General features: G+C 40.8%; 1 protein-coding gene across 2 annotated transcripts in view; it reads right to left on the reverse strand.

The window, feature by feature from the left end:
* CD109 (CD109 molecule) overlaps window positions 1–25,836 on the reverse strand; it is a 138,498-nt gene that overhangs the window by 80,216 nt on the left and 32,446 nt on the right. For both annotated transcript variants that reach the window (XM_074037657.1, XM_005552550.5), the window contains exon 5: window positions 22,420–22,545. Coding sequence is in view for 1 of the 2 variants with exons in the window: in XM_005552550.5 (XP_005552607.3) it covers window positions 22,420–22,545 (126 nt within the window). In the remaining variant the exon portion in view is untranslated. The remainder of the gene's footprint in view (window positions 1–22,419; window positions 22,546–25,836) is intronic.

A 25,836-nucleotide genomic window follows, 5' to 3' on the forward strand; every position in this document is an offset into this window, starting at 1 on the left:
ACTAGACATGCCAAAAGAGCAAGTCAGCATGGGACTGCTTTCTCTCCTGATCAAAATAGCCTTAGTAGGAATAAGGCAAGCCTTCAGAAGAGGGAAGCTGGAGGTGTATGATCTAGATGCCCAGGAGCTAAAGATGGAGTTATGAGCTGCCATTTGGAGGAGACAGATTCAAAAGCATCCAGGGTACTTTGGATGAAAGACCTCCCAGCAATCTTAAGGGTCCTCCTAGGAATACAGAAAGGAGTTTTAAAAAGAAAAAATGTTAGTTTTTCCATTGACCTCCCAGAGAGGTCTAATGCAGATGACAACAGTATTACATTGAACTACGTTAAATTGCCATTTTTGTAGGACAAATATTAGCAAGTTCACATGACCCATCCTTATACATCAGATGAGAATTTTGTTACCCTTACTTCTCTTTCCTCCACCCAATTCAATCTGGAGGAGTCAAAGGCAGCCTAGTGAGTTGGAGGCAGGCATCCAGACCAAAGAAGACCCAAGCTGGAGAAGGGAGCATTTTATTTTATTAGACTGTACATATTAATCACTGAATGTAGACCGTTTGTGTATATGAAAGTAACCAAACGTGACAGGACCTTTTGTTACCAAAGAGTAACCATAAAAATGATGGGATTTTTCCCTGCATTTTATCCAAGGAGTAGAGAAGAATTCATCCCAAAGAACAGGACAAAATGGTACAAGAATAATGTGTTTTTTTACTTCACCTGTCAAGTAATAAATGTTCAACCTCACAGTTACACATAAATAACTGGGCAGGAATACGTTAAGTAAGAATAGGAATACCATAACATAAATGAAATTATATTGCTGCTGCCTCCACCAGATAATCATATTAATTCTCTCCTTCTTAGGAACAGAAGTTGTAGACTCTTGTATACAATAGCCTACATTACATAGCTATATTATGTATAGCTATTTATGTGCTTTTTTGCCCTTGAAATCTGGATTCTGCCTCTCCCATTTCACTGGCACCAGAAGATGCTCGGTATGCCACGTTGCTTTCGTCTAACCGCCCGTCACTTTTCTCAGGCCTCACTCTCTTTGAGGCCTCTGCAGCACCTGGAAAGCCACTCTCTCTGAATCTCTTCCCCTCTGCTCTGTGCTTGAACTTGCTGGCTTTTCTCTTCCCAAAACTGGCTGTTCTTTTTCTATTGCTTTGGATGGCTTCTCTGCTTTGCTCCTAAATGTGATTTCTGATGGCTCAGTCCAAATACATCCAGCTCATACCACTCACCCAAACTGAGCTTCCATCCCTGACTTCTCTAGAACTGATCACGGGTGATTCTCCCAAAGACCCAGTTTGAAATTCTCAGGCACCTTTTGCTCCTCTTTCTCCTCTGTCCAATCGAAATCCAGTCACTAACCCTAATAATACTGCCTTTAAGTGTCTCTAGAATTCATCCATTCCTCTTTAATTTTTTCTGCTCTCATACAGCAGCCCCCTATTACCTTTGAACTTACTAACAATGAAGGTATTTGATTACAAGCTAACATTGAAGGTATTCGTATATTGTTAAACAATAATACTAACTCCCTGGTAGCCCCCTGGACTTTAGCTTCTCTCCCTCTAATCACCCCACATGCTGCCACCAACGTGATCTTCCTAAAATGCAACTTTAATCATGTCATACTATTATGTAGAAACTTTCTACTCAAGCAATAAGAAGACAACACATACTGATGATTTTTATTTGTTTGGAAGTTTATGATAAGGGTGTCACACTTTCTACACTATCATGTTTGGATGTTTTTACCTTATTCGTGCATTACTTTTATAATTAGAGGAAAATTATGAATGTATGATCCTATAACTTCTATAATTTGAGAGAGACTCATTCACACACATTTTGTTTCCTCTGTCCTCAGAAGTTCTATATTGAAATTTGCGTCATTGATTGAAATTCAAAGTAAAACACACAAAAGTTTTTAGAGCTCTCTGCTGTCTACAGAACGAAATATAAAACTTCAGCCTGTTAGCCAATAACCTCCACAGCTCGGCCCACAAACTCCCCCATCTTTCTCTTCAACTACTACTCTCTACAAGCCCTCCACTCCAGCCAGTGTCTGCTCCCGGCCCCAGAGCCCTGTCAGCCAGCTCAGAGCCCACCACTTCCCATCAAAGTCTTACAGTCCCCTCCAGCCCTATCTTGGACTTGTAAAGCTGTGAAGATCCTTAAAAATCCCTTGATCCAAACTGCTTATTTTACCACTGAGGAAATGGAGAACCGCAGCTGAAATGCCATGCACCCTTGACTAGAGCACAGTACCCAGGTCTTAGGACTCCTAATCTAATGCTCTTTGCATTTGTTAGACGAAGCTTCTTTGATTGTAAGCTCCTTGAAGGCCAGGTCTGTGTCTTATCACCTTTAGATGCTGTACTGACTGGTGTTTCTTCCCACCCTCGCATACAACAGAAAAGCTTCATATTTTTAGCTTTCTTCAGATCCCTGCTAATCTGACTATGCCTAAACCTATTGCCTACATAACAGCAATCATGTAATATCCTATTTTTCCCCTCTTTTATTTTTACCATAAAATTGGGAGAGCTTAAAAATAAACAAGAAATCACAATGGAAACATCATCCTGTAAAAGTGTCAGTTGATGTACACTGACCTACTTAGAGGAATGACAGAGTCAATAGGGTTTGCAAAATGAGAGAAAATGTTGGTTAACATTTACATCATCCTTTCCTTCCCTTTCCTGTTTACAGTCTAAACATCTGTGGTCTAAACTGTAGTTGCAACGTATTTCTCTTGAGGGTTCAACCCAAACTCAGCATCAGAATCAGCTGTGGTGGGTTTAATAAATAGAGAGGTCCAGTTCCTACCCCAGAGCTACTGAATCAGAATTACCAGGGCCGAGGCCCAAACACAACAAATGTATTCATTCATCCATTCCTTCAAGAGATATTCATTGCACCTGAGTGTCAAGTGTAATAGGAATACAACCCTGCACGGACCTTCTGATCTGGTGGAAAGAAGGATATTTATCAAATAACCACATACGTGAGTATATATTACAAATTATGATAAAAACTGTGAATTAACATTTACAGAGAGTTATGAAATCTGGAGATGAGATGGGAAAAACAGAGTCAGATCAGGTAAGACCCTGTGTAGGCCATGGGAAAACATCTGAATTTTGTTCTGAGGCCAGTGGAAAGTCTTTGAAGAGTTTTAAGCTGGGGAATAACATGATCCAACTAATGTTTAGATTATTTTTACTGCTGTGTAGAGAATTGGTTGCAAAGGGAAAAAAACTAACTGCAGAGAGACTAGGAGACACTGTAATATCTAGGAACAATATAATAGTGACTTGGACACAGGAGGGAGAGGTGGAAATAGAGAAGTAGGTGGATTTGAAATACATTTAAGATTGAGGCAGGCAGATTGCTTGAGCTAAGGAGTTAGAAACCAGCCTGGGCAACATAGTGAAACCCCATCTCTACAAAAAATATAAAAATTAGCCAGGCATGGTGGCACACGCCTGTACTCCCAGCTACTCAGCAGACGGAGGCAGGAAGATCACTTGAACTCGGGAGATGGAGGTTGCCGTGAGCTGAGATTGCCTAGGTGACAGAGCAAGACTCTGTCTCAGGGTTTAAAAAAAATGGAAGGAAAGAAATGTATTTAAGGACAAAAGCTGTGGGAATTGGTGAAGGCCTGAATGTGGGTGGTCAGGCAGCATGAGGTGTCAAGAACTCTAAGGTTACCAGCCTGCACAACTGAATGGATAGAGCAATTAAATAAGATAGGAAATGCTACAGAAGAGCCAGGTGTGGTGGGGAAAGATTGTTAAGAATGATACTGGACATGAAGAGCTTGGGGTGCTTTGAAACATCCAAGTACAGATGTTGAATAGGTAGATAGTTTTAAAGGTCTATAACTCAGAGGTGTAGGTCCTCTCAGAGAGGCCAATTTGAGACTCACTGGTGCATAGATGGAAACTGAAACCACGTCTGTGGAAGAACATCCCTAGAGTGAGAAATGAAAGATATCAATAAGTAATAGAGAGTAAATGACAAAAGTGACCAAGAAGAAGAAACCAAGCAAGTAGAAAGAAATCTCAGAGCCAAATTGGAGTGAGTTGGGGAAATGGAGGCAGAGAGATTAGACAACATTTTTTTTAGAAGACTGGCTAGAATGGGAATGTGAAGTCACTGAAAAGGAAGTACAGTTAAAGTATAGTATTTCTCTATATTTTTGGTTTGTTCAATGAGAAGGAATTAAACATATTAGATTTTGTAAAAAGATCGAAGACAGAAAGAGATCCAGTTTGAAGACTGAGAAGAAACAGATTGTCAACACTGTAAGTTTTCTGAGAAAGTAGAGGAAGAAAGAAGCCAAGGCAGAAATCAGGATGCTGGTCTTAGATATGAAGAATAGGACCTTTCCTGTAAAAAGAAGAGAATAAGCACGAGATGGGCACAGACAAGACATGCAAATCTGGCAGAAAAAGTGAAAGAAATTCCCATCTGATGACTGTGTTCTCTGTGAAGTGGAAAGGAAGATAATCTGCTGAGTGTGAGGAGGGAGGAATAAGAACCTCCCCAGGAGACAGTTTTTTTCCTGAATCCTGTCCCTCATTAGAAAGGATTACAAATATTATTCTGGTTCTTATCAAGGCCGGAACTAAACACCTGAAGAACTGAAGCTGGTCTATAACTGACAGTCACTCATAGTGATAGGACTTGGGAATAATGGATCTAACCAATGACCAAGACATAAACCATACAAGCCTCCAGTTAGCAGGAGAGTGGCCAGGTATCCAGTGTCACAAGCACATTCATACTCCTAAAACAGTGTTACCATCTGCAGTACAGGGGACAAACTTGTTTCCTTAATGTTAAAAAAGTACTAACTAGAAACATATCCCTTTAAAAACAAACAATAAACAAAAACCACCCATTTAACCCTCTCTGTTCCTACTCAAAGTTGAAGGAATTATGGTTTTTAAAGACATGTAACATGACCACCTTTGTTGGGCACCTATCTCAAGCAAGGGAAAAAAAGCAGTAGCATAGCTACAGCTTCGTATTGAATAGGAAAGTTACCCTTGAGGGAAAATAACTCCATTTCTTGCTCTTTCTCCCCTTCCTCACTCCACCCAGGGACTTGGTACTCATTTCAGTGCCATCTTCCCCCTCACCCAGGGCTGCCACCACTAGTCAGAGCCCAGTGAGTTATCATTTTCCAAAACTCCCTCTATGCCACTGAAAACAAAGCATCATATAGAACTATACACACATACCATACTAACATCAAATTCTTGCTTTTTATATTGTACTATAATAACATAAGATATAACCACTGGGTGCACCGCGTAAAGATTATATAGGGCCTCTCTGTGCTATCTTTGCAACTTTCTGTGAATCTACCTAAAGGTAAACAGTTATTTTAAAAATTAATCTTCTTGGCTGGGCACGGTGGCTCATGCCTGTAATCCCAGCCCTTTGGAAGGCAGAGGCATGTGGATCACTTGAGGTCAGAAGTTCAAGACCAGCCTGGCCAACGTGGCAAAACCTTGTCTCTACTAAAAATACAAAAAGTTAGCCAGGCATGGTGGTGGGTGCCTGTAGTCCCAGTTACTTGGGAGGCTGAGGCAGGTGAATTGCTTGAACCTGGGAGGCGGAGGTTTCAGTGAGCCAAGATTGTGCCACTGTACTCCAGCCTGGGCGACAGAGCGAGACTGTCTCAAAAACAAACAAACAACAAAAAAAAAATCTTTGTATGCCTCATATGACCAAGGTTATAGAGGCTGTGAGGTGACAGCAGCGTAATCCTTAATAGTATATTAATGGATATTAAATAGATCAACCAAGTAACCTACATGCTGGACTCAAATCTTCAATCTAAACACATGGCTGCTGTGGTCAGAATCTGGGACACGGTGGGAACAATCCAATGTGCAAACAAGGTGATCCCTGTGGCATCCACAAGTCATATAAAAGAAGTGGGTATCTTCTCCACCAATGCATACAGCAAGCCCTGTTGACATCTAAATTAAACCTTAAAAGGAGGCCATATTAAAACAGCAGTTGCTGGCCACGCCTGTAATCCCAGCACTTTGGGAGGCCGGGGTGGGCCGATCACCTGAGGTCAAGAGTTCAAGACCAGCCTAGCCAACATGGTGAAACCCTGTTTCCACTAAAAGTACAAAAATTAGCCAGGCCCATGGTGGCACATGCCTGTAATCCCAGCTACTCAGGAGGCTAAGGCAGGAGAATCGCTTGAACCCGGGAGGCAGAAGTTACAGAAAGCTGAGATGGCACCACTGCACTCCAGTCTGGGTGACAGAGCAAGACTCTGTCTCAGAAAAAATAAATAAATAAAACAGCAATTGCTGCACATAATAAATAATTTAATTTTACAGAACTGAAAGTAGCCGGGCGCGGTGGCTCACGCCTGTAATCCCAGCACTTTGGGAGGCCGAGATGGGCGAATCACGAGGTCAGGAGATCGAGACCATCCTGGCTAACACGGTGAAACCCCGTCTCTACTAAAAAGAAGTACAAAAAACTAGCCGGGCGAGGTGGTGGGCGCCTGTAGTCCCAGCTACTCGGGAGGCTGAGGCGGGAGAATGGCGTAAACCCGGGAGGCGGAGCTTGCAGTGAGCGGAGATCCGGCCACTGCACTCCAGCCTGGGCGACAGAGCGAGACTCCGTCTCAAAAAAAAAAAAAAAAAAGAACTGAAAGTATCAGTAAAATAGCTTCTAGTCTTGACCCTCCCACAACACACTGTGTGAGCCTAACCAGGTCACGTCACTTATCTCAGATTCTCCCTCCATAAAGCGGGGAGATGGATCTAGGTGACCTCTAGGATCCTCTATAGCACTGAGACCCTATGATATGTGCTGATGATGCTACGTATTCAGACCCTCCATTTCACTGATGAACACAACATCCTAAAGTCTGACCCCAAAGTTTTCTAACTGATGCCAAAAACATGTACCTTCAGAGAGGGGTACAGAAGACACATTTGAAAGGAGGGGTCCTGTGGCTTCTGGAAAGAAAGAACAAAACAAAGTACTCCTCATAAAAATCTGTATATGAGGCCTAGAAATTAAAATGCACACTGCCAAAGGACTGGCACTAGCAGATCAAATGGCTCAATAAAGACACAAGAATAATACGGCACCAAAATTATGAGTGCATTTTAGACTGTATAACAAACTAGAATATTTAGTTATTGCCTAAGATCTTTTTTTAATTTTCAAAACAAGAAAGTCCAGGGCATTAATCCAAAAGTCCCGTTTTCCATTAGCTCACAGGTTCATCAAATACAGCAACGATATATATTCTCAAAATGAAAATATACAAAGATATTTCTACTAAGTTGCAAGATCATATAGCAGAATGGGACTAGAAGTCAAAGAACATCACAAAGGATAATAACAACAATCATCTAGAAGAATCTCTATCCACTCATTCTTTCATGCCACAAGCACGAATGAGTTCCCATTAACAGGTCAGATATTACATTAGAATAAATATGAAAATTAATCAAATAGAATTCCTGTCTTCAAGGAGCTCACAATTTAAGAAATGAGGCAGACATTTTTTTAAGTATGTGAAGATAACAATAGGTTCTAGAGATGGATGGTGGTAGACGGTTGCACCACAATGTGAATGCCCTTGATGCTACTTAACTTTTAAATTGTTAAAATGGTAAATTTTACATGTACATCTTACCACAATTTTTTAAAAGGAAAATAATACTACACTGATTAATAAATGCTATTCTAGGGGTGTTTATCGGGGCCTTTGGAAGAATGGAGGAGAAAGTGCTGAGCTCTGCCAGCTGACGCTCTAAGAAATCAATATTCTAAAACCAACTCCTTCCTCCCTTTCTCACTGAACAAGGAAGTAAGAGCTTGAGATCCTTCCCAAAAAAAGCATTCTTCTTATAAGCAAAGACTAGCAAAAGTATTCTGGAAGCCACAACCACATTTCAGAGAGAATGCCACTCTGTTCTGACCTGTCAAAGTTTTGCTCCTTACTTTCTGTTAAGTTGTCATCACAAGCCAGGCGGGTTAAGCAGATGCTACTGGTAGAGTGCTTTAGGGACAAGAACTGTCCAAACAAAGATGTGCTATTTTGCAAAAGAAAAACAGCTCCAAAGAAACTTAACAGAAGCAGCAAGCTGACCCAGGCAGAGGCTGGGCAACAAGGCCAGAAAAAATAAGGAATATCCTGAAAGGTTATAAAAAGCAGTAAGGTGTTGGTAACCCTCACCTAATCTACAAAAAACAACTAACTCAAAAGAAACTAGATATAACTGTTAGAAGCAAAGAAATAACTCAATGTAGATTGCTTCTGAGTTACATAATAATTTGATACCCCGTTTCATTATACAGGGCTCCAGAAGAATGATTTCAAGCCTTAACCCTGTTGAGTTTTCGGCTTGCTATTTCTTGTTCCCTACCCCTAACAATGGCTTAAGATTAAGACAAGGGTTAAGAAATTGTAGTTGGTGACAGATAGAAAAGACTACAAGACTATCAAGTTCAGCGGTTCCCAAGCTGGCTGTGCATCTGAAGCACTAGAGAAGCTGTTGGTAAGGACATACATTGTCCCAAAAATTCTGACTTAGGTGTGTCTCAGGTGCTGGGGAGCTCTACTGAGCTGATTACCTAGAAAGGTAAAGTAAATAGAGAAAGTAGCACTGCTGGGGAATTCAAAGAATAAATCAGATGGCCTGTCCCCAGTTCCATACCTTGTTGACTGCCCAACACTGCCTCTCAATGGAAAAGATGCATTCTAAAGATGCCTAGCTGCGGGCATTTATCAGCACTTCTCGAAATGTGGTTCAAAAAACCAGTAGAATTTCCTGGAGTGCTTATTTAAAATTCAAACTCCTAGGTCCCATGCCAGAATTAGTAAATTGTGATCTGGGAGTGAGACCTGGACTATGCATCTTTAAACAAGCTCCTAGTCCATTGATTCTGTGGCACACTGATGTTTCAGAACCAGCTGCAGCCTCAGGTGGCCATTATGGTAAACTCAAATGCCTGAGCCACTCTAGAAGGAAGAAAAGACCTCCATCTGACACTGAGGAAAGAAAGCACAGGGCTGCCGTCATCAAATGACCAGGAATCTCTCAGTGACTCAGGCTCTTCTTTTGGGCTCTCGGAGGAACATGAGCACCAGTGCTTGGGTCACACAGAGACCTAGAACTCTGGGCTGTGGGCTGCACTGCTCTGGCCAGATCCCTACTGGCTCCCAGAAGCCTGGTTCTCAGACACCAACATTAGCCTTTCTTTTAAAGAACACCTAAAGTCACCTTCTAGTAACCTGGAATATAATTTTTAAATCACAGATGCAAAAACATTTGCAACCAAATGTGGTATATTCACACAATGGAATATTATTCAGCCTTTAAAAGAGAGGAAATTCTGACACATGCTACAACATGGATGAGCCATAATAACATTATGCTAAGAGAAAAAAGCCAGTCTCAAAAAGGGATTCTGTATGATTCTGCTGATACAAGACTAACCAACACCACAGAGACAGAAAGTACAGTGGCTGCCAGGGGCTGGGGGGTGTGAGGGAATGGGGAGTTATTGTTTAACAGGTATAGATTTTCAGTTTTGCAAGATGAAAAGAGTTCTGGAGATGGATGGTGGTAATGAATGTACAACAATATGAATCTACTTAATATCATTGAACTATACACTTAAAAATGGTTACGATGGTAAATTTTATGTTACGTGTATTTTATTACAGGAAAAAAAAAAAAAGGAGGGAAAAACCATTTGCAGGCTAGGTACAGTGGCTCATGCCTGTAATCCCAGTACTTTGGAAGGCCGAGGCGAGTGAATCACCTGAGGTCAGGAGTTTGAGCCCAGCCTGACCAACATGGTGAAACCCCGTCTCTACTAAAAATACAAAAAAAAAAAAAAGAATTAGGGAAAGGATTCCCTATTTAATAAATGGTGCTGGAAAAATTGGCTAGCTATAAGTAGAAAGCTGAAACTGGATTCTTTCCTTACTCCTTATATGAAAATTAATTCAAGACAGATTAGAGACTTAAATGTTATATCGAAAACCATAAAAATCCTAGAAGAAAACCTAGGTAATACTATTCAGGACACAGGCATGGGCAAGGACTTCATGTCTAAAACACCAAAAGCAATGGCAACAAAAGCCAAAATTGACAAATGGGATCTAATTAAACTAAAGAGCTTCTGCACAGCAAAAGAAACTACCAACAGAGTGAACAGGCAACCCACAGAATGGGAGAAAATTTTTGCAATCTACTCATCTGACAAAGGGCTAATATCCAGAACCTACAAAGAACTCAAACAAATTTACAAGAAAAAAATAAACAATCCCATCAAAAAGTGGGCAAAGGATATGAACAGACATTTCTCAAAAGAAGACATTCATACAGCCAACAGACACATGAAAAAATGCTCATCATCACTCGCCATCAGAGAAATGCAAATCAAAGCCACAATGAGATATCATCTCACACCAGTTAGAATGGCAATCATTAAAAAATCAGGAAACAACAGGTGCTGGAGAGGATGTGGAGAAATAGGAACACTTTTACACTGTTGGTGGGACTGTAAACTAGTTCAACCATTGTGGAAAACAGTGTGGCGATTCCTCAAGGATCTAGAACTAGAAATGCCATTTGACCCAGCCATCCCATTACTGGGTATATACCCAAAGGATTCTAAATCATGCTGCTGTAACGACACATGCACACATATGTTTATTGCAGCACTATCCACAATAGCAAAGACTTGGAATCAGCCCAAATGTCCACCAGTGACAGACTGGATTAAGAAAATGTGGCACATATACACCATGGAATACTATGCAGCCATAAAAAAGGATGCATTTGTGTCCTTTGTAGGGACATGGATGCAGCTGCAAACCATCATTCTGAGCAAACTATCACAAGAACAGAAAACCAAACACCGCATGTCCTCTCTCATAGGTGGGAATTGAACAATGAGATCACTTGGACACAGGAAGGGGAACATCACATACCAGGGCCTATTGTGGGGAGGGGGTGGGGGGAGGGATAGCATTAGGAGATATACCTAATGTAAATGACAAGTTAATGGGTGCAGCACACCAGCATGACACATGTATATATATGTAACCTGCACGTTGTGCACATGTACCCTAGAACTTAAAGTATACTAATAATTTTTAAAAATATACAAAAATTAGCTGAACATGGTGGCTCACACCTGTAATCTCAGCTACTCAGGAGGCTGAGGCAGGAATTTCGCTTGAACTCGGGAGGTGGAGGTTGCAATGAGCTGAGACTGCACACTGCACTCCAGACTGGTCAACAGAGTGAGACTCTTTCTCAAAAAAAAAAAAAAAAAAAAAAAAAAAACCATTTGCAATTATTTGAGAAAGCTGTCAACACCAATCAAGAGGTAACATACCTAAAGATAAGGTAAGGTTCCTAGAGAAGTATATTGCAAAAAAATGAAATACAAGGAATGTCTAACTTTTAAAACACATTATCTTCTTAAGGTTTATTTTCAAGTCAATTATCAAATCAGAATATACTCCCACACTCAACTTATAATGTACCTGAAGTATAACAGCCCTATAAAACACACTTCTATGAAAAGATGTTATAGCTAAAATATACCTCTGCCCTCTGAGGGGAGGGCTTGGTGCTCTAGACAAAGAAATGATGAAGAGCTGGGCAATCAAAGTATGGCAGAGGTAGAAAACTTGGTCATATTCTCAAGAGAAGAAGTACAATCCCCAAAGTAGCAAAGAACTATTCACACTAGAATATGTATGTCAATTGAGCATATATATAAGTAGAACAAAAAAAGCCAGGGTTCTTACTAAACTTTACTAATTTTAAGAGGTCTTAAAAATTATAATCATCAAGAGTTTCTTTGCAATTAATTAAACTAGCATTGTAAAAAAAAAAAAAAAAAAAGTCTATGTATATATTGAGAACTTATTACGTCCCACCATCATATGCTGAGCAATGAAAGAGATAAAATATAAGATGGAAAAGCAAGGTGGCAGTGTAGAGAGGGCCTTGGACTTAGTGTCAAAAGGCCTGGGTTCTAATCCTAGTTTGGGAAGTTGTGGGACATCGGGCAAATCACTTAACTAATCCCCCAAAACATCTGTTTCCTTTCTTGGCCAGGCACAGTGGCTCATGCCTGTAATCCCAGCACTTTGGGAGGCCGAGTAGGGTGGATCACTTGAGGTCTGGAGTTTGAGACCACCCTGGCCAACATGATGAAACCGTCTCTACTAAAAATACAAAAATTAGCTGGGTGTGGTGGTGCACGCCTGTAATCCCAGCTACTCAGGAGGCTGAGGCAGAAGAATCGCTTGAACCTGGGAGGTGGAGGTTGCAGTGAGCCGAGATCACACCATGGCCTGGGCAGAAGAGTGATACTCTGTCTCAAAAAAATAGAAAAGAAAAAGAAGAAAACTAGAAATCCTACTAGACCAAAATGATTATTCACCATTACTATCATAAAATATTTTGAAGGTGAAAAGCAATACAATACTTGAAGGGCAAACAATTTAGACTAATCTAGAAAGGTTAACACGGTATCATAAAGGACTTATTCACTCTTATTCCACAAACAAACATATTATTAATACAAGTGGAGAAATGCCAAGGAGCCCTCAAGTATGTTTTACTTAAAGTATCCTTTTCCTGACCTAGGACAAAGGGTAACAGAAGAACAGCACTTTCTAACCACCTGTATAGTCATTACAAATCAAAGCTCTGATAACTCCGGTAATTCTTAAAGAAATTGTCCATCAGTGGGAGCACTCATATCATTCCATATTTTTTCTACAGACAAAATTGAATTTCAAAACACTCTCCCAAAGGCTGTGTATGATGGCTCACACCTGTAATCCCAGCATTTTGTGAGGCCAAGGCAGAAGGATTGCTTGAGTCCAGGAGCTCAAGATCAGCCTGGGCAACATAACAAGACCCTGTCTCTATGAAAAAGACTTTTTTTTTTAATTAGCCAGGCGTAGTGGTGCATACCTGCAGTCCCTGCTACTCAGGAGGCTAAGGCAGGAGGATCACTTGAGCCCAAGAATTCGAGGCTGCAGTAAGCTACAACTGTGCCATTTTACTCTAGCCTGGGTGATAGAGGGCAACCCTGTCTCTTAAAAATTAAAAAATTAAAAAACACTTTCTTGAAAATAAGTATTTTCCTCTCCCTGAGTTTTATACTGAGAATGGTGACTGCCTCCGAAAAATAAAAATATAGTCTCTAATGGTGGGCTATTTAAATAATAAATACATTTCCTCCACGTTATAATTCACTACTAAAAGAAAAGGGGTTTAATAATAAGCAATATACAGTCCTTTAAGGCTGCGCACTAGTCAAAGAAAAACAAAAGCCAGAGACCAAGGCCTCAGTTGCTTCTCATAACATTTCCTTGGTTATACTGACCCCTGGTGGTCCTAAAAGGGCTCTTTTTTTAAGGGGCTTATTTTTTCTTAGTTGAATGACTCAAATTAACATACCTCTAATGATCAGTACCTGACCAATATACTTGTCTTCAAAAAGATAAAGATGCTTTATAGAATATAGAAAAGGGAAAATTATATTTGGTTCAAGACAAATTATCGTAACATAGTTTTCACACATTCGTTTTAAGCAAATACTGCTTTCTACTTACATGCAAAAGCACTGAACTTGTCCCAGGAATAGAAAGGTGAGCAAGACCAGAAGGCCACCAGCTTTACAAAGGCTACTGTCTATCATGGACCACTAATTAAAAGTGACATGAATGAACTAAGGGAAGCACACAGCGCTATGGGAATGTCTGGAACAGTCAGGCCACTTTAGAGAATGCCTGCAGGTTAAAAGCAAGTAGCAAGAATAAGGAAGAAAAAACATTCCCAGCAGAGAGAACAGCATGATGAAAGGCTCTAGAATGAGACAGATGGGTGAATTTAAGAAACATAAAGGACATAAGATGCCTAAAGCATACAGTTCAAAAGGAAGGGCGGCACTTTACAAGGCTGAAAAGGTGGGCAAGGGCCAGATCTTGCAAATGCTTTTCATTTTTTAAGCACTTAAATTTCCTTAAGAACATGTCTTTCTATAAAAGCAATATGACAAGCCAAGACCACAAACCACAACATGATAAATCCTACAAATCTTTCAAAGTATAATCTCACATCTTTTGCAAAGTCTTCCTCTATTTTTCTATCCCCCTCTCATCGGGTACTTATTCTGTCCACCATTCAATGAACAAATTAATTCCTCTGCACCTGTTATCCAGCTAAAACTGCTCTTGCTGGTCATTGTGCAGAGGTGGCATCTGAATGGACCAACAATGGACACCTTGACCCAAGGGCAGCCCACCCACAGGCTGCCAGCCACCTGTGCAGAGGCTCCGTTAAAGACTGGGCGGAGGAGGGTCCAAGATGGCCGAATAGGAACAGCTCCAGTCTACAGCTCCCAGTGTGAGCGATGCAGAAGATGGGTGATTTCTGCATTTCCAACTGAGGTACCAGGTTCATCTCACCGGGGGCTTGTCCAACAGTGAGTGCAGCCCACGGAGCAGGGCGGGACATTGCCTCACCCGGGAAGTGCAAGGGGTCGAGGAATTCCATTTCCTAGCAAAGGGAAGCCATGACAGATGGTAACTGGAGAATTGGGACACTCCCACCCTAACACTGCACTTTTCCAACGGTCTTAGCAAATGGCACACCAGGAGATTATATCCTGTGCCTGGCTCTGAGGGTCCCACGCCAACGGAGCCTCACTCAATGCTAGCACAGCAGTCTGAGATCAAACTGGAACATTGCAGTGAGGCTGGGGGAGGGGAGTCCGCCATTGCTGAGGCTTGAGTAGGTAAACAAAGCGGCTGGGAAGCTCAAACTGGGTGGAGCCCACCACAGCTCAAGGAGGCCTGCCTGCCTCTGTAGACTCCACCTCTGGGGGCAGGGCATAGCTGAACAAAAGGCAGCAGAAACATCTGCAGCTTTGAAGAGAGTAGTGGTTCTCCCAGAGCACAGTTTGAGACCTGAGAATGAACAGACTGCCTCCTCAAGTGGATCCCTGACCCCAGGTAGCCTAACTAGGAGACACCTCCCAATAGGGGCCAACTAATGCCTCATACAGCCAGGTGCCCCTCTGAGACAAAGCTTCCAGAGGAACGATAAGGCAGCAACATTTTCCATTCTGCAATATTTGCTGTTCTGCAGCCTCCGCTAGTGATACCCAGGCAAACAGAGTCTGGAGTGGAACTCCAGCAGACTACAACAGACCTGCAGCTAAGGGTCCTGACTGTTCGAAGGAAAACTAACAAACAGAAAGGACATCAACACCAAAACTTCATCTCTACATCATCAAAGACCAAAGGTAGAAAAAACCACAAAGATGGGGAGAAATCAAAGCAGAAAAGCTGAAAATTCAAAAAATCAGAGGGCCTCTTCTCCTCCAAAGGAATGCAGCTCCTCGCCAGCAACGGAACAAAGCTAGGCGGAGAATGACTTTGATGAGTTGAGAGAGGTAGGCTTCAGACGATCGGTAATAACAAACATCTCTGAGCTAAAGGAGGATGTTCGAACCCATCAAAAGAAGCTAAAAACCTTGAAAAAAGACTAGATGAATGGCTAACTAGAATAAACAGTGTAGAAAAGTCCTTAAATGACCTGATGGAGCTGAAAACCATGGCATGAGAACTACGTGATGCATGCACATGCTTCAGTAGCTGATTTGATCAAGTGGAAGAAAAGGTATCAGTGATTGAAGATCAAATGAATGAAATGAAGTGAGAAGAGAAGTGTAGAGAAAAAAGAGTAAAAAGAAATGAACAAAGCCTCCAAGAAATATGGGACTATGTGAAAAGACCAAATCTACATCTCCTTGGTATACCTGAAAGCGACAGGGAGAAAGGAACAAAGTTAGAAAACACTCTGCAAGATATTATCCAGGAGAACTTCACCAATCTAGCAAGGCAGTCCAACATTCAAATTCAGGAAATACAGAGAACACCACAAAGATACTCCTCGAGAAGAGCAACTCCAAGACACATAATTGCCAGATTCACCAAAGTTGAAATAAAGGAAAAAATATTAAGGGTAGCCAGAGAGAAAGGTCGGGTTACCCACAAAGGGAAGCCCATCAGACTAACAGTGGATCTCCTGGGAGAAACTCTACAAGCCAGAAGAGAGTGGGGGCCAATATTCAACATTCTTAAAGAAAAGAATTTTCAACCCAGAATTGCATATCCAGCCAAACTAAGCTTCATAACTGAAGGAGAAATAAAATCTTTTACAGAAAACAAATGCAGACAGATTTTGTCACCACCAGGCCTGCCTTCCAAGACCTCCTGAAGGAAGAACTAAATATGGAAAGGAACAACTGATAAAAGCCACTGCAAAAACATGCCAAATTGTAAAGACCATCAATGCTAGGAAGAAACTGCATCAATGAATGAGCAAAATAACCAGCTAGCATCATAATGACATCATAATGATCAAATTCACACATAACAATATTAACCTTAAATGTAAATAGGCTAAAAGCTCCAATTAAAAGACACAGATTGGCAAATTGGATAAAGAGTCAAGACCAATCAGTTTGCTGTATTCAGGAGACCCATCTCACGTGCAGAGACACACATAGGCTCAAAAGGGATAGAGGAAGATCTACCAAGCAAATGGAAAACAAAAAATTCAGGGGTTGCAATCCTAGACTCTGAAAAAACAGACTTTAAACCAACAAAGATCAAAAGAGACCAAGAAGGCCATTACATAAAGGTAAAGGGATCAATTCAACAAGAAGAGCTAACTATCCTGAATATACATGCACCCAATACAGGAGCACCCAGATTCATAAAGCAAGTCCTTGGAGACCTACAAAGAGACTTAGATTCCCACACAATAATAATGGGAGACTTTAACACCCCACTGTCAACATTAGACAGATCAATGAATCAGAAAGCTAACAAAGATAGCCAGGAATTGAACTCAGCTCTTCACCAAGTGGACCTAACAGATATCTACAGAACTCTCCACCCCAAATCAACAGAATATACATTCTTCTCAGCACCACATCACACCTATTCCAAGATTGACCACATAGTTGGAAGTAAAGCACTCCTCAGCAAATGTAAAAGAACAGAAATTATAACAGTCTCTCAGACCACAGTGCAATCAAACTGGAACTCAGGATTAAGAAACTCACTCAAAACCGCTCAACTACATGGAAACTGAACAACCTGCTCCCGAATGACTACTGGGTACATAACAAAATAGAGGGAGAAATAAAGATGTTCTTTGAAACCAATGAGAACAAAGATACAACATACCAGAATCTCTGGGACACATTCAAAGCAGTGTGTAGAGGGAAATTTATAGCACTAAATGCCCACAAAGAAAGCAGGAAAGATCTAAAATTGACACCCTAACATCACAATTAAAAGAACTAGAGAAGCAAGAGCAAACACATTCAAAAGTTAACAGAAGGCAATAAATAACTAAGATCAGAGAAGAATTGAAGGAAATAGAGACACAAAAAAGCCCTTCAAAAAACTAATGAATCCAGGAGCTGGTTTTTTGAAAAGATCAACAAAATTGGCAGACTGCTAGCAAGACTAATAAAGAAGAAAAGAGAGAAGAATCAAATAGACACAATAAAAAATGATAAAGGGGATATCACCACCAATCCCACAGAAATACAAAGTACCATCAGATAATACTATAAACACCTCTATGCGAATAAACTAGAAAATCGAGAAGAAATGGATAAATTCCTGGACACATCCACCCTCCCAAGACTAAGAAGAAGTTGAATTCCTGAATAGACCAATAACAGGTTCTGAAATTGAGGCAATAATTAATAGCCTACCAACCAAAGAAAGTACAGGACCAGATGCATTCACAGTCAAATTCTACCACAGGTACAAAGAGGAATTGGTGCCATTTCTTCTGAAACTATTCCAATCAATAGAAAAAGAGGGAATTCTCCCTAATTCATTTTATGAGGCCAACATCATTCTGATACCAAAGCCTGGCAGAGACAATAAAAAAAGAGAATTTTAGACCAATATCCCTGATGAACATCGATGCAAAAATCCTCAATAAAATACTGGCATACCAAATCCAGCAACAATCAAAAAGCTTATCCACCATGATCAAGTGGGCTTCATCCCTCAGATGCAAGGCTGGTTCAACATATGCACATCAATAAATGTAATCCAGCATATAAACAGAATCAAAGACAAAAGCCACATGATTATCTCAATAGACGCAGAAAAGGCCTTTGACAAAATTCAACAGCCCTTCATGCTAAAAACTCTCAATAAATTCGGTATTGATGGGACATATCTCAAAATATTAAGAGCTATTTATGACAAACCCACAGCCAATATCATACTGAATGGGCAAAAACTGGAAGCATTCCCTTTAAAAACTGGCACAAGACAGGGATGCCCTCTCTCACCACTCCTATTCAACATAGTGTTGGAAGTTCTGGCCAAGGCAATCAGGCAAAAGAAAGAAATAAAGGGAATTCAATTAGGAAAACAGGAAGTCAAATTGCCCCTGTTTGTAGATGACATGATTGTATATTAAGAAAACTCCATCGCTCAGCCCAAAATCTCCTTAAGCTGATAAGCAACTTCAGCAAAATCTCAGGATACAAAATTGATGTGCAAAAATCACAAGCATTCTTATACACCAATAACAGACAGACAGAGAGCCCAATCATGAGTGAACTCCCATTCACAATAGCTTCAAAGAGAATAAAATATCTAGGAACCCAACTTACAAGGGATGTGAAGGACCTCTTCAAGGAGAACTACAAACCACTGCTCAGTGAAATAAAAGAGGACACAAACAAATGGAAGAACATACCATGCTCATGGATAGGAAGAATCAATATCGTGAAAATGGCCATACTGCCCAAGGTAATTTATAGATTAAATGCCATCCCCATTAAGCTACCATTGACTTTCTTCACAGAATTGGAAAAAACTACTTTAAAGTTCATATGGAACCAAAAAAGAGCTCACATTGCCAAGACAATCCTAAGTCAAAAGAACAAAGCTGGAGGCATCACAGTACCTGACTTCAAACTATACTACAAGGCTACAGTAACCAAAACAGCATGGTACTGGTACCAAAACAGAGATATAGACCAATGGAACAGAACAGAGCCCTCAGAAATAATACCACACATCTACAACCATCTGATCTTTGACAAACGTGACAAAAACAAGAAATGGGGAAAGGATTCCCTATTTAATACATGGTGCTGGGAAAACTGACTAGCCATGCATAGAAAGCTGAAACTGGATCCCTTCCTTAACACCTTACACAAAAATTAATTCAAGATGGATTAACGACTTAAATGTTAGACCCAAAACCATAAAAACCCTAGAAGAAAACCTAGGCAATACCATTCAGGACATAGGCATGGGCAAGGAGTTCATGACTAAAACACTAAAAGCAATGGCAACAAAAGCCAGAATTGACAGATGGGATCTAATTAAACTAAAGAGCTTCTGCACAGCAAAAGAAACTACCAACAGAGTGAACAGGCAACCCACAGAATGGGAGAAAATTTTTACAATCTACTCATCTGACAAAGGGCTAATATCCAGAATCTACAAAGAACTTAAACAGATTTACAAGAAAAAAATCAAACAACCCCATCAAGAAGTGGGCAAAGGATATGAACAGACACTTCTCAAAAGAAGACATTTATGCAGCCAACAGGCACATGAAAAAGTGCTCATCATCACTGGTCATCAGAGAAATGCAAATCAAAACTACAATGAGATACCACCTCACACCAGTTTGAATAGCGATCATTAAAAAGTCAGGAAACAACAGGTGTTGGAGAGGATGTGGAGAAATAGGAACATTTTTACACTGTTAGTGGGACTGTAAACTAGTTCAACCATTGTGGAAGACGGTATGGCGATTCCTCAAGGATCTACAACTAGAAATACCATTTGACCCAGCAATCCCATTACTGGGCATATACTCAAAAGATTGTAAATCATGCTGCTATAGAGACACATGCACACATATGTTTATTGCAGCACTATTCACAATAGCAAAGACTTGGAACCAACCCAAATGTCAACCAATGATAGACTGGATTAAGAAAATGTGGTGCATATACACCATGGAATACTATGCAGCCATAAAAAAGGATGGGTTCATGTCCTTTGTAGGGACATGCATGAAGCTGGAAACCATCATTCTGAGCAAACTATTGCAAGAACAGCAAACCAAACACCACATGTTCTCACTCATAGGTGGGAATTAAACAATGAGAACACTTGGACAGAGGATGGGGAACATCACACACCGGGGCCTGTTGTGGGGTGGGGGGAGGGGGGAGGGATAGCATTAGGAGATATGCCTAATGTAAATGACGAGTTGATGGGTGCAGCACACCAACATGGCACATGTATACATATGTAACAAACCTGCACGTTATGCACATGTACCCTAGAACTTAAAGTATAATAATAAAAATAAATGAATAAATAAATAAAATAAAGACTCTGGGCATGATGGTTATTTAGCTAAGCCAATGGAATGAGAACTGAAGAACACCTCAAAGGTTGGCAGAAGAGTGAAAGGAGAACAGAGCAGACCATGGGAGACAGAAAAAGCAGCTGGCCCCAAAACATCAGTGCTTGTGCTAACGATAAACCCTCTTTATCACCAAGCTGGTCTGAGCACCTTACAATTCCTCTGCTACTGCACTGCCTTGTGTTTGTCTGTCCCCCTTATGTCATTTAATTTTTATCATATTGTTCGTGTCACCACGACAACGACCTTTGAAAATGGAGGTCATGTGTTTCCCTTCTTTGTATTCATCACAGCCATATAAGTCTTTAACACATACTGGGTTAGTGGGTGGGTAGGTGGGTGGATGGAAGGATGGATCGATGGAAGGATGGATCGATGGATGGATGGATGGATGGATGGATGGATGGATGGATGGATAGACAGATGGACAAAAAAGGTGATTCTGAAGAATTTAAGTGGGAACTGAAAATAATATTCAAACTACTTTAAATTCACAGTGTGCTTCCTAATCTACATCGCCATCATTCTCCACATGCTCCAGTAACATCAACTTCTCCCAAATCCCCGGACACATAAGGTTCTCTTCCATTTCCCTACTCCTACACCAATTTTTCCCTATCTTCTAAGTTTCACAAATGCCTTTCTCTTTCCACTTTCTCTACAAGCTCAGATATAAAGAATCCCACTGCCCCTAGAACTCATCACACCCTGCTCTAGGCTTCCATTTATAACAGTGCTTATTATTACACTGTTATAAATAAGAAAATAAGCAAAGACCACACTGCAAATTGTCCATGACTTTAATGGTCATGCATTACATTGTTCTCTAAAAGTATGAACCCCTTTCATAATATGGCCTCCAGTGTTCTTTAAAAACCACATCATACATTCAATAGAGCTTCTGCTACATTAAAAAGGGTAATATTGGTAAACACATCATACAAACACCCATAAAGATGCAGGGTAGCCATGAAGCAAATGGTGAGAGTCCACTGTGCCTCCAGACTCTTCTCACTCATACAGGTCAATTCACACACGAGTCCCACCTACTCAAGGCTCAGCAACAATGCTTAGAATAAGCTATAATTTCATGCATTTCATATTACATATCTTCCCCTTTAGATACAGAAAAAATTTATTATATATTATATGTTTATATGTCACATAAATATATTATAGAAAAATATAAAGGTTTACATGTTATATACTAAATGACCAATTTATATCACATAAAACAGTTAAGTCTCATTGCTTTTTAAAAGTGTTTATGTCTCATTGTATTTGTGTCTCATTCATTTCAATGAATGCCCTTAATTTAGATTTATATGCCATTTAATGCCCTCCATTTAGATTTCAGAGCTATACAAGTCGGCAGCAAATAAAGGCAATAGGTGTAGAAGCTAGGGAGAAAGGATTGGGGATCAGAGGTTGGTGTGGTTATTTAAATCACTGTTTCTTAAAACAAAGATAAAAGTAGGTTAGTCTAATCATTCATTAGGAGTCATTATTCTAAGGCATAAAATTTGCCAAATAATAGCTATGTATTCATTACTTACTTTTAAAACAATGCATGAAACAAATAAGTAAACACTGTGTACTAAAATGTCAAAATGTTTTAACTTTTACACATTATATCATAGAAAAAGACAACAGTGATGAAAATTCTCATATGTTAGAATGAAGGCTAAATAACCCCTTGATAAACATCGTAAGTTAAAAATAAACCGCTTAAATTGTCTAAATGTTCACCTTAATTTTTTTCTCTTCATTGTATAAACGACTTTGGAGATATTTCCCCACCTGACCTAATTAAATCACTTTAACATTCCCCCAAAAAATATATTTATACTCACATTCACTTGAACTTGAATAGACCAGTCACCAAGTATTGGATGGGAAGATAGCTGAAAAGTTTTGGAAATGACTCCAAGATCACTTTGTTGTGACAGCCACTGTTGGATCAAATTTGATTTGGGGTCCTAAAATGAAAACCAGACATGTAACTATGTAGAGGCTGCCCATGTGCATGCGTATCTTATCAGGTTAGGAATGATGCCTTGCCGCATTCCCACCCAGATCCAGAACTTTACTCCAAAATATGACACAAGAATAGTTTTTGGAAAATGTAGGCTTTATATTACTAAAGAAGACAAATCAAAGTTTATTCTTTTCTCATATTTCTCCTGAGTTCATCTTGATTCTGCTCCACCTTTTAATTCCTGGCACCCTGTTTCCTTCTACATGAAACACTACAACACATACATCACCAAACCCCTGGTGGCAGCGGTGGTGGTAGTAGTGTTAAAAGAAAATCTAACTGTAGAGATAACAGGCCCTATTTATTAAAGGCCCAATATGTGTCAGGCACTCTGCCTTATCTCTAGTCATTACAATTCTCCTTTAGGACAGGGTTATCCTCACTTTATAGTTGAGAAAACTGATGCCTGGAGAGGGATCAGAGCATTCAAGTGACTGGCATGACTCAATATTACAGCACCAGTGCATGATGAAATTCAGAATCCAAACTCATGTCTGCCTTTTAACTCAACAAAAGCATATTGGAGAGATGTTTCAATCACGGATATACATGAAAAACACTTCACTCTTCCTATAACCTCCCAAACAACAATCCTTCATGCACATTCATCCAAGCCATTCCAGCAGTCATCCTAGATTCCTCTCTCATATTTCCAGACCTTTTAACTTTGTTAGATTAATATATCCCTAATTTGTCTCCTTCTTTCCATCCTCACATCCAGCCACCATGTCCTATTTTCTAACTAATGCAACTAATCTTCCCCCTCTAGTCTTGCCCTCTCCAATACATCTTCCCCGCTGCCAATAATGTGATCCATCTGAAACACAAATCTGGGAATGAGTTACAGTGGTTAAAATACTTGGCATAGTCCCTGGTATATAAAAAGCAGTGACTATACACTTTTTATAGTCCCTGATTATAGTATATGATTATTATATTAGACCACTAGGTACTCATGGCTTTTGTTTGCCTACAGGAAGTCTACACTCCTTTGCATAGTTTACAAGGCCCTTACTAATATGACTCCATCTACATTTCTAGGCTCATCTTCCTCCAAACGTACAGATTTGTTTGCAGTTTACTCCCAAAAGCCCATGCATGCAGGTCTCTGCAACTGCTGCATGGAAATCCCTCCCTTCCTTGTCCACTGGTGAAATCAGTTTCAGCTTCTTGCCTCCTATACATGCCTCCAATAGGCAGAGGTGATTGCTTCCTGGAAAGTCCCTAGTATATCTGGAGTTTCTCTCTCTTGAGTACATATTTTTGTTAAAGGCAGTAAAATATGTTTCTTTTACATATTTTATTTTGCCAAAAATTTATATTTTATTACTCCCAACTAGACTGTGACTGAGAGCAGCGGTTGAATATTTTCCCTTAGTCTTATTCTCTAAACTTTGACTAGAAGTAGTGAGTGGGGCCAGTTATTAGAAACCAGAAGAAACCTCTCTCCCAGAGTGGAGATATGACAGTTGGGGTAAGTACAATGCTGAGAACTGTGCAGAAAGCAGTCTAATAAGCCAGAAACCAATTGTGAAAACCAGAGACCAAAAGCAAGTCAAGAACAAGCAGGTCGCTGTATCCTTGGCAAACTCCTGGGCCAAGCATTGTAATCAGCAGTTGGTCCTACTGTGCCTGCCACGGCATGATGCATGGGAAGGCTATGAAGTTCAAAGGCTCAGGAACAAAGGAAGAAATACAAATAGCCAATAAATAAATGCTGCCTACTAATTAAGGAAATACAAACGAAAACAATATAATATTGTGTTTCTTCTGTCAGACTGACACAGATAAAAATAATAACAACAATAATTCTTGGTGTTACCTGAAGTGTAGGAAAACGGAAAGCCCATATTCGACTGAAACATTATGGTAGTGAGGGCATACATTTCTCCTGGACAATGAAGTCTGAACTGACCTCATGGATGACTTTGCACCTGGGGGATCTGGAGTGTTGGGGGTGAATGAGATAATTCCTCTGCTTTCCCACGCCTGTCTTGGACCTAGGTCTAACTGTCACCAATAAGGCAGAGGTGGAGAATGCAGAAACACCAGAAGTCTACAAGGCACATCAGGATTTGAACCAGCCAAACACGGTGGTGTCACAGCAGAGCCCAGCATTTACATGTGGTCATCTGCTGCTACAACACAGCCACATACAGTATGAGCGATGGCCCCGTCACAGCCAGAAAAGCTTCAGGCCAGAGATCCTGGAATAGTGGCCCCACATGCCCTTCGAGTCACCTTTAGATGGCTCTGGATCTCTGTCAGATGCCTCAACACAGCACACGGTACCTGATTGTCTCAAGCAGTAAGCTCCCTGGCTGGAGAATATGTCCATGAGTACTATTTCTGGATTATGTGTGAAGGACATGTCTGTCCAGCATGTAGAATTAGAGAATTCAAATCACTCAAATAAGGTAGGCTCCTCACCTGGCCAGGGGTCAGATTCTGAGTTGGCCACCACTGCTCCAAAACAGAGTGTCAGGGCACAGTCACAGGATATACCCCCAAGCCAATAACACCTGTTCCCCTACAAGATCATTCACCCGTACCAACAGCTTCTGAACGGAGAGGTCAGAGCAGAAACCAGCCATGCCAGCCGCCACCGCAGTGTCAGAGGCACTCATTTCCACTGTGTCAGGCCAAATTGGCTAGAGGAGGCCAGAAGCATGGGAGACATAGGTTATGCTTTTTCTACTGCCGAAAGGCCTCGAAGCTCCTTTCCCTCCTAAGAAGACCAGTTATCCGGGCATGCAAAATGAGTAATACCCAAAGATGGCCCGCGGTCCCCAAGAACAACGCTGAACACCCTGAATGTGCTGTGACAGTCAGTATCTTAGCTACATCCTGCAGCCATTCCTGGCTGGGCAAGATGGGCCCCAAGTTAACTCTCAAGTGCACTTCTCCACATCAGCCTGCAGGTGGTGCTGCGCCAAGGAGTACAACTGTCTCAGTCAGGGGCTCCAGTTAGGCTAAGTCCCAATTTTTTCTGAAAAGTTTTGCCAAGCCACCAATTGTCTGTTTTCAGCTGAAAGAGTTCACATCAGTGCTCCCACCTGGCCTCTGCAAGTTACAAGGAGGAAGGCAGCTAGACCTGAGTCCACCTTGAGTATCACCTCCCAGGTACAGAGACAGGAGCATGGCCACCCCTCACTCACAGTTCCAAAACACTTTGGGCTCCAGGTAGAATTTTAGTTTAAACTCCCCTCCCCTGACCAAGAGGGTCCTATCA

The sequence above is a fragment of the Macaca fascicularis genome, chromosome 4, assembly GCF_037993035.2.
Source record: "Macaca fascicularis isolate 582-1 chromosome 4, T2T-MFA8v1.1".
NCBI classification, from domain to species: Eukaryota; Metazoa; Chordata; class Mammalia; order Primates; family Cercopithecidae; genus Macaca; species Macaca fascicularis.